Source organism: Panthera leo, chromosome D1 (assembly GCF_018350215.1).
Source record: "Panthera leo isolate Ple1 chromosome D1, P.leo_Ple1_pat1.1, whole genome shotgun sequence".
In the NCBI taxonomy this organism is placed as follows: domain Eukaryota; kingdom Metazoa; phylum Chordata; class Mammalia; order Carnivora; family Felidae; genus Panthera; species Panthera leo.
Genome location: NC_056688.1, coordinates 43,971,887 through 43,986,640, shown reverse-complemented (window position 1 = coordinate 43,986,640; position 14,754 = coordinate 43,971,887). Strand labels below are relative to the sequence as shown.

Below are 14,754 nucleotides of genomic sequence, written 5' to 3'. Positions count from 1 at the left end.
TAGCTTCTTTATTTCCTTTTCTTTTTACCCCAGTGGTAACACTGCACTTTAGAATTTAATATTGGCAGTGAGAATGTTCCTGAGTTGTATGAAACTAACTGGTGCATCACTCTTGCCAACTAGGGATGATTTTAGATGAAATGTATGACATCAGTGAAAAAGGAATCTCACTCGGTATCATTTTTATGAAGGATAGTTGGCCTCATACTAAAATAGTCCCATCAATCTATTGCCATCAGGTCAGACAGAAAAGCATTAGGTACATAAAGTGGCTGTCATAAAATGTAGCCAAGCAGGAGCCAAGTCTGATCACAGAAGGTCAGTTAAGCATTTAGAAAATAAAGGAAGCATGTTTTCTTTAACGAGCCATTAAAAATTACTAACAAGTGAGTTAGCATTCTATTGTGGACAGAAATACTGAGAAAGATGCAGTGGTTCTGAAGGTTTTCTCTATTTTTTTAATTGGCTGCCTCCTAAAACAAGATATGCAATAACAAAACTTTTTAAAGTTATAGAACAGTGAACTGCATCCACAAAGTCAAACTATGGGGTCATTTTACTAACTGTGATGGCTAATCTCACGTGACAATTTACTGGGTCAGGGGATGCCCAGATATTTGGCTAAACATTATTCTGGGTGTGTCTATGAGGGTCTTTCCAGGTGAGATTAACATATATATCAATAGACTAAGTGGTGAAGCTTGATTCCCTAATGTGGGTGGCCCTCATCCAACCTACTGAAGACCTGAGTAGAATAAAAAAGAATGAATAAGAGGGAACTCTTCCTTCATGAATGCTTGAGTTGGGACATTGGTCTTTTCTGGCCTTCAGAACTGAACCCAAACATCTGCTCTTCTTGGGTCACAAGTCTGCCAGCTTTCAGACCAGAACTGTACCATTGGTTCTGAATATCTCTTTCTCTTTACACACACACACACACACACACACTACTATTTCTGTTTTTCTAAGAGAACTCTAACATTCTGCTTCAATAGCATCAGCAGGCAATAAGCCGAGTTGTACCAATCAAGTGAATTATCCAGATAATTAAAGTCAATCCCTGTAGAAGTTAATGTTTTAGAAACTTGTCTGGTAACAATGTAGGTGATCAGGCAATGTAATAACACTTTTGTAATGTAAAATAATGAATCCATTTCCAATGCTTTTAAAAATTAGTCCTGAAGGAATTCCTCACTTTCAAACTTAAAATTCTAGGATTCTATATTATAGAAACAAGTTTATATAACTATTTTTAAAATCAATTTCAAAAGCAACAGCAAAAAGTCTCAAAGTGTTTATTTCCTGAGGGAATGATGAAATTATCCAATTCTCTAAGAACCCATCTCATTTCCTTACAGCCATTTTTTTAAGACTGAAGTAATCATTATCTCATGTGTTGATTCCTGTTATCATCATTAATCAGCAAATGGCAAATCTACTTATTTTCCATGATTATTTCCAGGCTTTGCTGTTTTATGATATTTAAGTTCTACTTCTACTACACAGATTAAATTTCCAAAGAATCTGTCCTTATGCACCAAAATACACCATTTTATGTTTCCAAATTATTACCTTCATGTGAATTTTCTCATTGCCACTCACCTGCCCAGAAGCAAAAATTCTCCTGCTAGACCCAGGCGCCTCATGGCCATCAGGAGACCTCTCACAGTCATGCCCTCACAGAAGCAGGCCACCACCCGGGCTTTGGGCAAGTGACTCCTGAGCTTCTTCAGCAGCTTATCGAAACTCTGTTCCCCTGCGTTGCTGTAGATTTTGTAAGAATGAGCGATGCAAATTCCTTCCTTGGCTGACATATCTTTGAAAGCCTCCATCCCACTTTCTCCATAGTTGCCTGTGTGAAAAGAGATAAGTAAAGGGGTAGTGAATGAGAGTGCTGGATGCACTGAGTCCAATTAGAGTGCGAAGGGCTGGGAGCATGATGGTCATTTGGTAGTGTTGAACTTGGAGCCTGAAGACCTGAATAAGTTTTTGCTCTTTCACTAACTTGTTCACTTTAGGCAATTTACAATGAAATTACATTATATGTATTGAACTTTAAACATTTTTTTCCACTGAGAGAGAAAATAGTATAAAAAGCACAAGCAAAAGGAATTCAGCACCCCCTTTACTTAAAAAGTTCATATTATAGTGTGAGATGATAGAAGACTTTCATCCGCTGTATTTTTATTCTATCTCACTTCCCTTTGCTTCTCACTGCATGACCGTCTCATCCCACCAGATCAGATTCTTGTATTTAAAGATATAATACATATACTAAATATAGTATAGATGTTGTTGTAGAATATTGTATGTTGTATGGTATTATATTTTTATAGAATATTATGCATATTATATTCTATTAGCAATCATAAGTATTAGTGGCTTTATCCCAACCAAAAAATTCCAGATCATTGAGATTTCAGTCTTGTTACAGATAAATGTATAAGCTTATGAAAAATATTTAAATTTTCATTCTACACAACCACAGGGAAGTTAGTGATTTGGGGGAATAATTCCAATGTCCTCTGCAAATTTGGGGAGCCAAGGACTGATGGTGGTCCTTTAAATTAATGGAAAGTGGTGATCAATACTGACAATCAACTGTATGCCAGGAAGTGTACCAAGACCTTTATATATGTGGTCTCACTTAACTCTCACGATAATATACTGAGGTATGCATTATGACCTCCATTCTGCAGATAAGAAAACAGATGAGATGGTTAGGTTTATACTTACTCAAAGTTACATACCCAGTAGGTGGAAGGCTGCACCGAATTCTCAAATCTAAGAGTGCAGATTCTGCTCCCTCCACTCATCCATGGCTGACTTTTGGAAGACTCAGAAGCCCAATTATATCTACATTTCTTTTTCTGATATAAAGGTCATGATACTTCAATTTTCGATATTTTTAGAGCATTTTAAGGCTTTACAAATCATAACAGGCTCATTTTCTGAGTTTCCAAAAGATTAGGTGGATAAGGGGGAAAGATTTTAAGAATATAGGAGCCTATTACAAGACAACCAAGCTACGGGGCACATAAGGATGTAACTAGACTAACAATCAACTAGACCAAGGATTGGAATTTCACCATGAGGGGATCTCAAATGAATAAAGAAGTACAAGGCATTCAATTGCATTGGCTTCACTATATGAGTATAGTAGAGATAACTTATAAATACATATATCTATATAACATTTTGATTTTTGAAGTCTGTTCATACAGATTATAGCTCACTGCTCCTTACACCAACTCTGTGATAGAGGTAATATTATCTTCCAATTCCACTCACAACTGATAAAATTGAAGTTCACACTTAGCAAATAGGTGGCAGAGTCTTGGTTTAAACATAGATCTTCTCACTCCTGACCCTGTGTATGTTTTCCTACAGCACAGGTATTTTGCTGCAAATGAGATCCTCAGACATTGAGGGTGGTTTTTGTGTAGTTTTATCTTCATGAATAAACTGTAAAGGGCAGGGCAGGACAGCTTAAGTCCCGACCACAAATACTGATGGGACAGCTGCATCTTTCCTTTTTCTCCAGAAATAAAATAACAAGGAACCTTGATGATGATGGCAAGTGGGCAATATAGCTATTTTGCAATTAATAAAGTTTAAAGGACCCCCTCTGAAAAATGTGCCCAAGGGCCTTAATTACTAGCTTTACACTAATCTGAGTAATCTATTATTCTCTGGTTTATTTTTAGCGACCTCTATTTTTCAACTATCTTGCACTTAATACTATCATTAATGCTGGGGTATTTGCATACATAATGCGAAATTAGGTACACAGTGATCGTGATGACAATAATAAAAGTTCTCAATATATTCACAGTTAAACAAGAAAAAATATCTGACAAACCCATAATCTTTAGCACTTCTCCCAACAACATTTTAACATTGTTTTTGTTTATACAGTAAATTATATGGAAGCAGCTTGTAATAGAGAGAGAATCTTGTTATTAGAGAGATCTGAGTTCTAATTTAGCTTGGACAGTCTCTCTAAATCTAGCTTTTTCACCTGAAAATCAGAGGTAACACTGCTTAATATATGGATATTTTGTATATTATATACGTTAAACATTATATCTAGTTTAAATATTATAAGAAATGCTTATAATTATTATTTTATAATTATATACAATTGTTATTATACAATATTATATATAACAATAAACATTATACATAATTATAATATATATTATAAGACAATATATGTTAAATATACAACATATCTAATAGGTAGACTGAACCCAATTAATTGCACCTGTTGGGACTATAGAATGTTCTAGGTGCAGTTAAACTGCTCTCTCCTGGAGCATCTAAAACAAATAATGGAGCCAACAGCATTAACACTCAACATTGGATTAAAGAATGAACTTAAATTAGTTGGGGAAATATGATTTTCTGAGAACAAAACCCAAGCAGTACTCTTTAAAACTAAAATAGGAAATAGTTTCATTATATGTGTGACATGAAAATTCTGCAGAATAATTTTGATTTAATAAAAGCAAGCCATGGTAATTTGGATATTAAAAATGGGAGTATGTATTCCATTCATTCCAATAAAATTTGGAGGCCTGAAATGTTGAGATTTTCTGTAACTGATCTAAAGACTGTATTCTGGAATTACACATTTAAAGATAAAGGAGAGGAGCACCTGGGTGGCTCAGTTAGTTAAGCATCCAACTCTTAATCTTGGCTCTGGTCATGATCTCAGTTCATGGAATTGAGCCCTGTGTTGGGCTCTGCGTTGACAGTGTGGAGCCTGCTTGGGATTCTCTCTCTCCCTCTCTCTCTCTCTGCCCCTCCCCAGCTCATCTGGGCACACACTCTCCCTCTCTCTCAAAAAAAAATACATATTTAAAATAAATAAATAAATAAATAAATAAATAAATAAATAAATAAAAATGAAAATAAAGGGGAAACTTAAAAAGTTCATAAATTTATTACAGGAAATGAAATAGATTCCAAGCAATGCACAGAATGAGAAAGAACTAAGGAAACAAAGTTTATTTTTCTAACAGGGAAATAAAAGTGACAAAGGAAGATATGGTGTAGAAAATGAAAGTGGTTTGTGCTTCATTTTAAGTAACTGGTAAAAGCAGGAAGGAATCCATCGGACACTCTTTTAAACAGCAAAGGGCTGGTGATTTGGAATTATCTGAAGAAAATATAATCATAGCTTTACTGGACTCTTAGCTTGCACTACTTATAGCTGCAATAATGCAAATGCCTATTACTGATTTTCAACTTTATGAATCTACATATAGACAAAGTAAAAAAACTCATTATGCAACAGAAATAAATCTGATGAACCTTTACAAAAAAATTAAAGAAAAAGATGATAGGTTGAGAAGTGGAAGCAGGGTGAGCTTGGGTGTTGAAATCCTTCACGCACAATCTGGAAGTCATGATTTAGAGACTGAAAGAGAAATGGTTAAGAGAATTGTTGGAATCTAAAAAATAAGAGACTAATCTATTAATGTAATTATATTAAGGGAAGATACATGAATTAAGAGATGTCTGTTGTCCATAAATTAAAAAGTAGGCACTAAAAAAGCATATGTTCCTACTCAGAAATATGAAGGTAAAAAACAGAAAAAGAACCTTAAAATGCACTTTTTACCCTTCTGTACTATTAGATTTTGAAAAATATAAAGTACAAGTTTGAGTGAAGAAAATTTAATAACATAATTTAAAGTTATTGAAATTGAAAAGAAGATATGGACAATTGTAAATAGTTGCTTTCACTGGTACTATTTGACCTATGTCATGTCGTCTGGAAGTACCTGCATCCATTTGGGCCTCCAAAGTGCACACTGAAAACAAAACTGGCTAAAGAATAAGTTTAAATCTTTCTTCTAACCTAAGATTATTTATTTGAACTTTATGTTTAAAGGCACTAAACAATCCTTTAGTATATAATGTATAATCAAAGATAACGGCTCTTGCAGATGGTACCAATCAGTATCAGTAACCACTGCTGTTACTGAGGCTTAAACATACTTTCATATTAAGGTAATAAAGTATGGCAATATAAACAGGATATATCTAGAAAGTGAGAGATTTTCCTGGCACAATATACATTTGAGATATGGTTCACGTTTATAAATTGTGTGTGTGTTGGGGGAAATTATCATAAGAATAAAAATTAAATTAATAGAATTATACTAAAAAGACTCAAATACTTTTCTTTGACATTTGTTTATTTTTTTTTCCATTGTACTCCTACCTCTCCCACCATAATCAGACCATCACTATTCCTTCAATAGAAGCTTACATGGTAACATAACCTTTCACCATCTTCTGTCTTCTATTTATTCAAAACCTTACCAAATATTACGTTTACGGGTCTTATTTCTTACTATGCTCTTCTCTATGTCCCTTGGATGCCCAGCACATTCCTACTTAATCACTTTTATTCATGATGCTCTTTCCACCTGGAATACCCTTTCCTCATGTCTTGATGTTGAAATCTTACCCATTCCTTCTGGTTCACCTCAACTGCCCAGACTGTATACTTATTTAGGATATAGACCATATCTCCATAACACTGCCCAGCATACACTCGTGGAACTAAGCTGACCTACTCGACTATCCTTTTCAAGGATCTTCCTACAGGGAATAGTGTAGCCTAGTTATTCATTTAATAAATATTAATGAATTAATTAAGTACAGATATAACACTAAGCACATGGTAGACTCTAGATATTTAAACATTTAGCCTATTTATCTATTTTATAATACTGAAGGGAATAATTTTGTTACTTATAATTGTTAGAGAAGTTTATAATTGTGGTTCATTTACCTTATAACTACTTTTTAAAAAGTATTCACCTTAGGAAATTATAATTCACTTTAAAAAAATATTGAGCTTGATGTTGCATATTAAAACATTTTTTCCTTTCAGTTGGCTCAAATTATTATTTGTCAAAAAAGAAATGAAGATTCTCAATATAAACTGTGATTTAAAAATGTATTCCAATTGGCCTTTACTACTAATATCTAGTTGCTATTACAAACAATGTTTGTTTGTTTGTTTTTATTGACAACTACCAGTGAAGGAAAACACTGCGATTTCTCATAGGAGTTACTGCCTCGCATGATACCATCCCCCAGAATATGTGTGAATAGGATCAATAAATCAGTATCCCATCACCACTTCCTGCTCTTTCATGGAGCCATAAATGTTCATCATGGGATCTTAGCCAAAACTGTCCTTGTTGAGTGGGCTATGTCTTAGTTCAACTAGTGGTTAACTAAAACAACTAGAAGGGAGAAAAGCCAGAGAGACAAACATCTCTTTTCACTGTATTACTATCTCTTTATAAAGATGTTCTTTTTAAAAAAATGTCTTCTCCCTCATTATAACCATCTGTGCAGTAAGTATAGCAATTCCAAATTCTATATTGCACTCATTTATGTTTGTCTCCTGCTACCAGACAATAAAGTTCTTCAAAGCAGGCATTTATATCCTCACAACAAAAACAATGTATATGTAGTACCTATTTTTGTTCAATGAAAAGAAAGAAGAAAGCTAAGTGGCCCAAGGAATATTCCTAAATAGGCCCACAGAACTGAGATTTAGATGTTTGGGATGCTAGAGATATAATTAATGGGAAGATTTTATTTTATTTTATTTTTTTTTTTTTTTTTTTTTATTTTATTTTATTTTATTTTTTAATATATGAAATTTACTGTCAAATTGGTTTCCATACAACACCCAGTGCTCATCCCAAAAGGTGCCCTCCTCAATACCCATCACCCACCCTGCCCTCCCTCCCACCCCCCATCAACCCTCAGTTTGTTCTCAGTTTTTAACAGTCTCTTATGCTTTGGCTCTCTCCCACTCTAACCTCTTTTTTTTTTTTTTTTTTCCTTCCCCTCCCCCATGGGTTTCTGTTATGTTTCTCAGGATCCACATAAGAGTGAAACCATATGGTATCTGTCTTTCTCTGTATGGCTTATTTCACTTAGCATCACACTCTCCAGTTCCATCCATGTTGCTACAAAAGGCCATATTTCATTCTTTCTCATTGCCACGTAGTATTCCATTGTGTATATAAACCACAATTTCTTTATCCATTCATCAGTTGATGGACATTTAGGCTCTTTCCATAATTTGGCTATTGTTGAGAGTGCCGCTATAAACATTGGGGTACAGGTGCCCCTATGCATCAGTACTCCTGTATCCCTTGGATAAATTCCTAGCAGTGCTATTGCTGGGTCATAGGGTAGGTCTATTTTTAATTTTCTGAGGAACCTCCACACTGCTTTCCAGAGCGGCTGCACCAATTTGCATTCCCACCAACAGTGCAAGAGGGTTCCTGTTTCTCCACATCCTCTCCAGCATCTATAGTCTCCTGATTTCTTCATTTTGGCCACTCTGACTGGCGTGAGGTGGTATCTGAGTGTGGTTTTGATTTGTATTTCCCTGATAAGGAGCGACGTTGAACATCTTTTCATGTGCCTGTTGGCCATCCGGATGTCTTCTTTAGAGAAGTGTCTATTCATGTTTTCTGCCCATTTCTTCACTGGGTTATTTGTTTTTCGGGTGTGGAGTTTGATGAGCTCTTTATAGATTTTGGATACTAGCCCTTTGTCCGATGTGTCATTTGCAAATATCTTTTCCCATTCCGTTGGTTGCCTTTTAGTTTTGTTGGTTGTTTCCTTTGCTGTGCAGAAGCTTTTTATCTTCATAAGGTCCCAGTAATTCACTTTTGCTTTTAATTCCCTTGCCTTTGGGGATGTGCCGAGTAAGAGATTGCTACGGCTGAGGTCAGAGAGGTCTTTTCCTGCTTTCTCCTCTAAGGTTTTGATGGTTTCCTGTCTCACATTCAGGTCCTTTATCCATTTTGAGTTTATTTTTGTGAATGGTGTGAGAAAGTGGTCTAGTTTCAACCTTCTGCATGTTGCTGTCCAGTTCTCCCAGCACCATTTGTTAAAGAGACTGTCTTTTTTCCATTGGATGTTCTTTCCTGCTTTGTCAAAGATGAGTTGGCCATACGTTTGTGGGTCTAGTTCTGGGGTTTCTATTCTATTCCATTGGTCTATGTGTCTGTTTTTATGCCAATACCATGCTGTCTTGATGATGACAGCTTTGTAGTAGAGGCTAAAGTCTGGGATTGTGATGCCTCCTGCTTTGGTCTTCTTCTTCAAAATTACTTTGGCTATTCGGGGCCTTTTATGGTTCCAAACAAATTTTAGGATTGCTTGTTCTAGTTTCGAGAAGAATGCTGGTGCAATTTTGATTGGGATTGCATTGAATGTGTAGATAGCTTTGGGTAGTATTGACATTTTGACAATATTTATTCTTCCAATCCATGAGCAGGGAATGTCTTTCCATTTCTTTATATCTTCTTCAATTACCTGCATAAGCTTTCTATAGTTTTCAGCATACAGATCTTTTACATCTTTGGTTAGATTTATTCCTAGGTATTTTATGCTTCTTGGTGCAATTGTGAATGGGATCAGTTTCTTCATTTGTCTTTCTGTTGCTTCATTGTTAGTGTATAAGAATGCAACTGATTTCTGCACATTGATTTTGTATCCTGCAACTTTGCTGAATTCATGTATCAGTTCTAGCAGACTTTTGGTGGAGTCTATCGGATTTTCCATGTATAATATCATGTCATCTGCAAAAAGCGAAAGCTTGACTTCATCTTTGCCAATTTTGATGCCTTTGATTTCCTTTTGTTGTCTGATTGCTGATGCTAGAACTTCCAGCACTATATTAAATAGCAGCGGTGACAGTGGGCATCCCTGTCGTGTTCCTGATCTCAGGGAAAAAGCTCTCAGTTTTTCCCCGTTGAGGATGATGTTAGCTGTGGGCTTTTCATAAATGGCCTTTATGATCTTTAAGTATGTTCCTTCTATCCCGACTTTCTCAAGGGTTTTTATTAAGAAAGGGTGCTGGATTTTGTCAAAGGCCTTTTCTGCATCGATTGACAGGATCATATGGTTCTTCTCTTTTTTTTTGTTAATGTGATGTATCACGTTGATCGATTTGCGAATGTTGAACCAGCCCTGCATCCCAGGAATGAATCCCACTTGATCATGGTGAATAATTCTTTTTACATGCTGTTGAATTCGATTTGCTAGTATCTTATTAAGAATTTTTGCATCCATATTCATCAGGGATATTGGCCTGTAGTTCTCTTTTTTTACTGGGTCTCTGTCTGGTTTAGGAATCAAAGTAATACTGGCTTCATAGAATGAGTCTGGAAGTTTTCCTTAATGGGAAGATTTTAAAGCTAAAGGATTTGAGTACATAAAACATTATCATTTATCATGTACCCTTATCATGACTCCATGAATTATTATAAATGCCTCTGCTATGAAAACTTTTGCTAACAAACAGATTTACAAGTTTGCACCAATTATTTCAAACCCTACCTTGGAGTCTTTCTATGACATGACCCAGATAGCACAGCATTCAGTGTGATATAGGACATGATGATATCTTATTCAAAGTGTTTTATTATTGAAAGTACTAGAAAGATATCATTTAGCAAAATCACTTTAGGCATTACTCAAGGCATGGATTACTTAAGCAACATTTGAGCAATATTCCAATAGTGAATTCAGCAGAAAAAAACCTTAGAATTTGAACTATATATATAAAATATTATTTATGGGACTATTAACCAGGGCTACTGAATATGGTCAGAAAAATATGTACCGAGCAGTAGCAGAACAGTATACTACATTGGTGAATTTTCCACTGGCTACCAGGAAAAAAGGCTACAAAAAGGAATTTGATCTTAAAAGCAAAGATACAATTTGACTATACAAATCAATGCATGGTAGAGGACAGGAAATCAAATAATGAAAGAATACATGAGAGTTGTAACTGTCACATATGTTAAATACAACAACTCTGAATCCCATCTTTGGTTCTGTACTATAAGTTGCTGAGCCTTAGAATCAAAAGTTGTGAGATGTACACAGTCCTATAACTCTAATCCATATAACTGTGTTGAAATAATTGAGATAGACCAAACCAAAAGGGAACCAAATTTAGAAAAAAAGAAAGATCAAGTTTTAGAATTTATTTTTAAATATCTTTGAAATAGCTAAGTAGGAATGCCAAACAGAAAAATGAATAAGGACATTCTGGCTCAGAGAATAGAAATCTAAATTGGAACTATTGAGACCATTAGAATATGGACAGCAACAGTAAGAGATGAAATTGTAGGATGTGAAGGGAAGAGGGCTCTGATTATATCCAAAGGAATTCAAATATTTATGCATTAATTGAGAAGGAAAAGGTTACAGAGACAATGAAGAAGAAGAAACCAAGACAATGTATTGTCATGGAAACCATCATAACAAAATGCTTTGCATTTATTTTGTACATTAATTATGTGAATAGTAAAGTAAGATGGGAGAAGGTTGTATGTGAATGGGAGTAAAAGAATGAAGATAATATATTGACAACATTTTGAAACACTTGGCAGTGAAGAGAAGCAAAGAGGAATGGTGGTGATTGGCAGAGAATGCGACAATCAAAGGAAAAATTTTGTTTATTTTTAGATAGGGGTACCTCAGGTGAAAGGCTTAGCCCAAGACAGAGTAAGTACTCAATATATGATCATTTTTACCACCACCACCACCATCATCATCATCATCATCAATCTAGATCATTTGGCATTAACCGGTAAAAGGTTAATAATAATATTATTGGTCACTTCCAATATTACTACTACTAATAATTTATTAATCATATTTAAACCAACCAATTCTTGAGGTCGCTATTATTTCTCACATTTTTAAAGTATTTATGCTAAGGAATTTGTGAAATAACTGATAGGTTCATCTGTCAAACTTAAAAGCCTAGGCTTTCTTCCTACAGCATATTATATCCTTAAAGCATTCAGTGAGAATTGCTCATTTAGTTCTGTGGTTCTTCCAAAAGGATTTACTCACCACTAAATGTTTCATTTGAAACCAATGCTTGATACTATTGAACAGAATTAATCTCAGCAAACATACATTGTTTAACAAGTGTTTTTCCTAATGACTAAATATATGATAGACATATATGGTTTAGCACTAAATTATCTAATCCACATCACTGCTGAGAATTGGTGTTTAAATATCAAAGCCTTCCTACGAAACATACATGCTTAATTACAGCTTTTCTATAGACAAAGACCTGTAAAATAAGAGGGGGCTTTTGGAAATAGACTTGCCATATCATCTGTTATTTGTTACTTAACTAAATCTTTGCTGGTAAGGGAAGAATGACTGCAGAGGGACAGAAGGAAGATAAAAAAAAAAAAAAAAACAACTTGTTTTTCTATCAAAAATTCTGCAGTGTTGCAATTATTACCTTGTTATTGTAGCTGAAATTGAGATTTGCAAAATGAAAAATATCACTTTATTAATAATCTTAAAAATAATGGAGTTGTCAACTCATTTGGTTTTCTGACTATTCTTCCTAGAGGAAAATAAAAAAAGCCGAGACAGAAACTATGACCCAGATTCCTTCTCTAACCCTCCAGAATTCAACTTCCTTCTTTTTTGTAAGCTGTCAACTTCACAGCTAAAGCCTGCGGTGCATGTCTCATTAAGAGTGATTCCATTTCCACAGAAAGGACAAACCTCTATATAGAACTGTGTGTCAATGGGTCGGGTGGGTTGGTGAGTTATTCATTTTGCCTGTTTTAGCTCACAAGTCACCTATGATCCTGGATTCTAACTGGATCTAATGGCAACCCGGAAATTCCCCCATCTAAGCTGAAGGCAGAAAATCTCTGCAGCACAGCCAAAGCTGTTCAAGCTTGACAGACTTTGCTGAAAAGAAGTAACTTCTCTGACAGCAGCTCCCTGGCCTGCCTCTGCCTTCTCCAGTTTATATCTGTCCTATCTGGCTTCTGCGGTTGTTAGATTCTGTCTGGAAGGACTATAACTCCCACAATACAGACAGCAGGGACTCAGTTTAGAAATATCTGTCTGGACCATCATTTACTGCAGGACTGAGAAATGAGCAGAAAGAATTGGAATGTAGTGCAATGGCTGTGGTGTCATTGCCAAATTAAGCTTCTTTCAGGAGTTGGCCAACCATGCAATATGTATTCTAGGATTATGGTCTTGGTGACAGTTTTCTGTAGTTCAGACCTATGCTGTCCATTATGGTAGCCATTGGCCACGTGTGGCTATAGAGCATTTGGCATATGGCTAATTCAAATTAAGATATTCTGCCATGATAAAACAAAATAGATTTCAAGGACTATATGATAAAATAATGTAAAAATCCCCATTAACACTTTGTGATAGTACATGTTGAAATGATAAAATTTTTGATGTTTTGGGTTAAATAAAGTGTATTTTTAAAATTAATATCACTTGTTTCTTTTACCCTTTCTTAAAATTACATACACACAATTATATACTCATATCTTTATTCGAGAGTACTGAATTATACATTTAGAGAATATTGACATCCTGTATATTTCAGCTAGAATCTAAACCTCTTAGAACACTTTATGATACCAAGGATTTTTTATCATCTAGTGTCTAATCTTTTTCTCTAGACTCACTGCCTGCATTTTTTTTATGCATATAGCACATGCTTCAGCCACACCAAAGAATATACCAATTGCCAAATACACCATGTTTTTTCACATCTCTAGATTTCACACACTCCTTTTTCCTGAGCTATTCTTCTGTGTAGCTACTTCTGGCTCATACTCAAGACTCAGAGGAAAGTGACAGAACTCCCTATATATACCCTCTACTGTGCTCTCACTGACCACCTCCAATATCAGAAGATTTTTCATGTTTTATTGTAATTATTTATTTGTTTGACTCTCTAAAAAACTATGAACTAATCAGCAAAAGGGGTTACATCTTAATTACCCTTTTTCTCTAGAGTTTAGGCAGCCTAAGTATTTGTTCAATAAATGTAGTCTAGAAAATGAGTATTAACTTTTCCCCCAGGTTTACTGTGCAAATGTGATGAGTTAATATATAAATATATAAATATATAAATATATATATATATATATATATATATATGAAAATGATTACTATAATAAAGTTAGTTAACATATCCATCACTTCACATAGTTTCTTTATTTTTGATGAGAATATTTAAGATCTACTCTCTTAGCAACTTTGAAGTATACAATGTAGTATTGTTAACTACAGTTGCTATGTTGTATATTAGATCCTCAGAATTTATTCATCTTATACCAGCAAGTTTGTACCCTTTGAAAAACATCTCCCCATTTCTCCCACCCCTCTGCCCCAGCAACCACCAATTTACCCTTTGTTTTTCTGAGTTCAGCTCCTTTAGATTTCACGTGTAAGTCAGATCATACAGTATTTGTGTTTCTGTGCTTATTTTCCTTAGCATAATGCCCTCCAGGGTCATTGATTTCTCATTTAAAAATTATTGTGGAGCATCTATTATAAACAGCTGTGCAAAGCAGCTCTGCTATTGAAGTTGCTCTGCACTCGCTGTCGTCCAAAGGGGCTGAGCTGGACTAAGATAAAGTCTATGGTGAAGGGTTGCACAGCTCAGGAACCTGCACCTTGGGTAGCATAAGGGGACAGTTTTTGAAACTTGTTATTCAGCTTACCACCTGCATGGTCTTGGAGAAACCACATAACTTTTGTTCTGATTTTTTTCTCTGTATCTATAAAATGATATGCACTCTAAGGATCCTTTAAGTTTTAGACCTGCATCTTATGTGGTTTTGTTATATTGTAATAATTATGAAGAGAATTGTAACCATTTTCTCC

The 14,754-nt window shown here is 35.0% G+C and overlaps 1 protein-coding gene across 3 annotated transcripts in view; it reads right to left on the bottom strand.

Moving 5' to 3' along the window:
* Positions 1-14,754, bottom strand: part of GRM5 (glutamate metabotropic receptor 5) — a 512,152-nt gene that overhangs the window by 329,549 nt on the left and 167,849 nt on the right. For all 3 annotated transcript variants that reach the window (XM_042906834.1, XM_042906835.1, XM_042906836.1), the window contains exon 2: positions 1,603-1,852. In XM_042906834.1, coding sequence (XP_042762768.1) covers positions 1,603-1,852 — 250 coding nt within the window. The remainder of the gene's footprint in view (positions 1-1,602; positions 1,853-14,754) is intronic.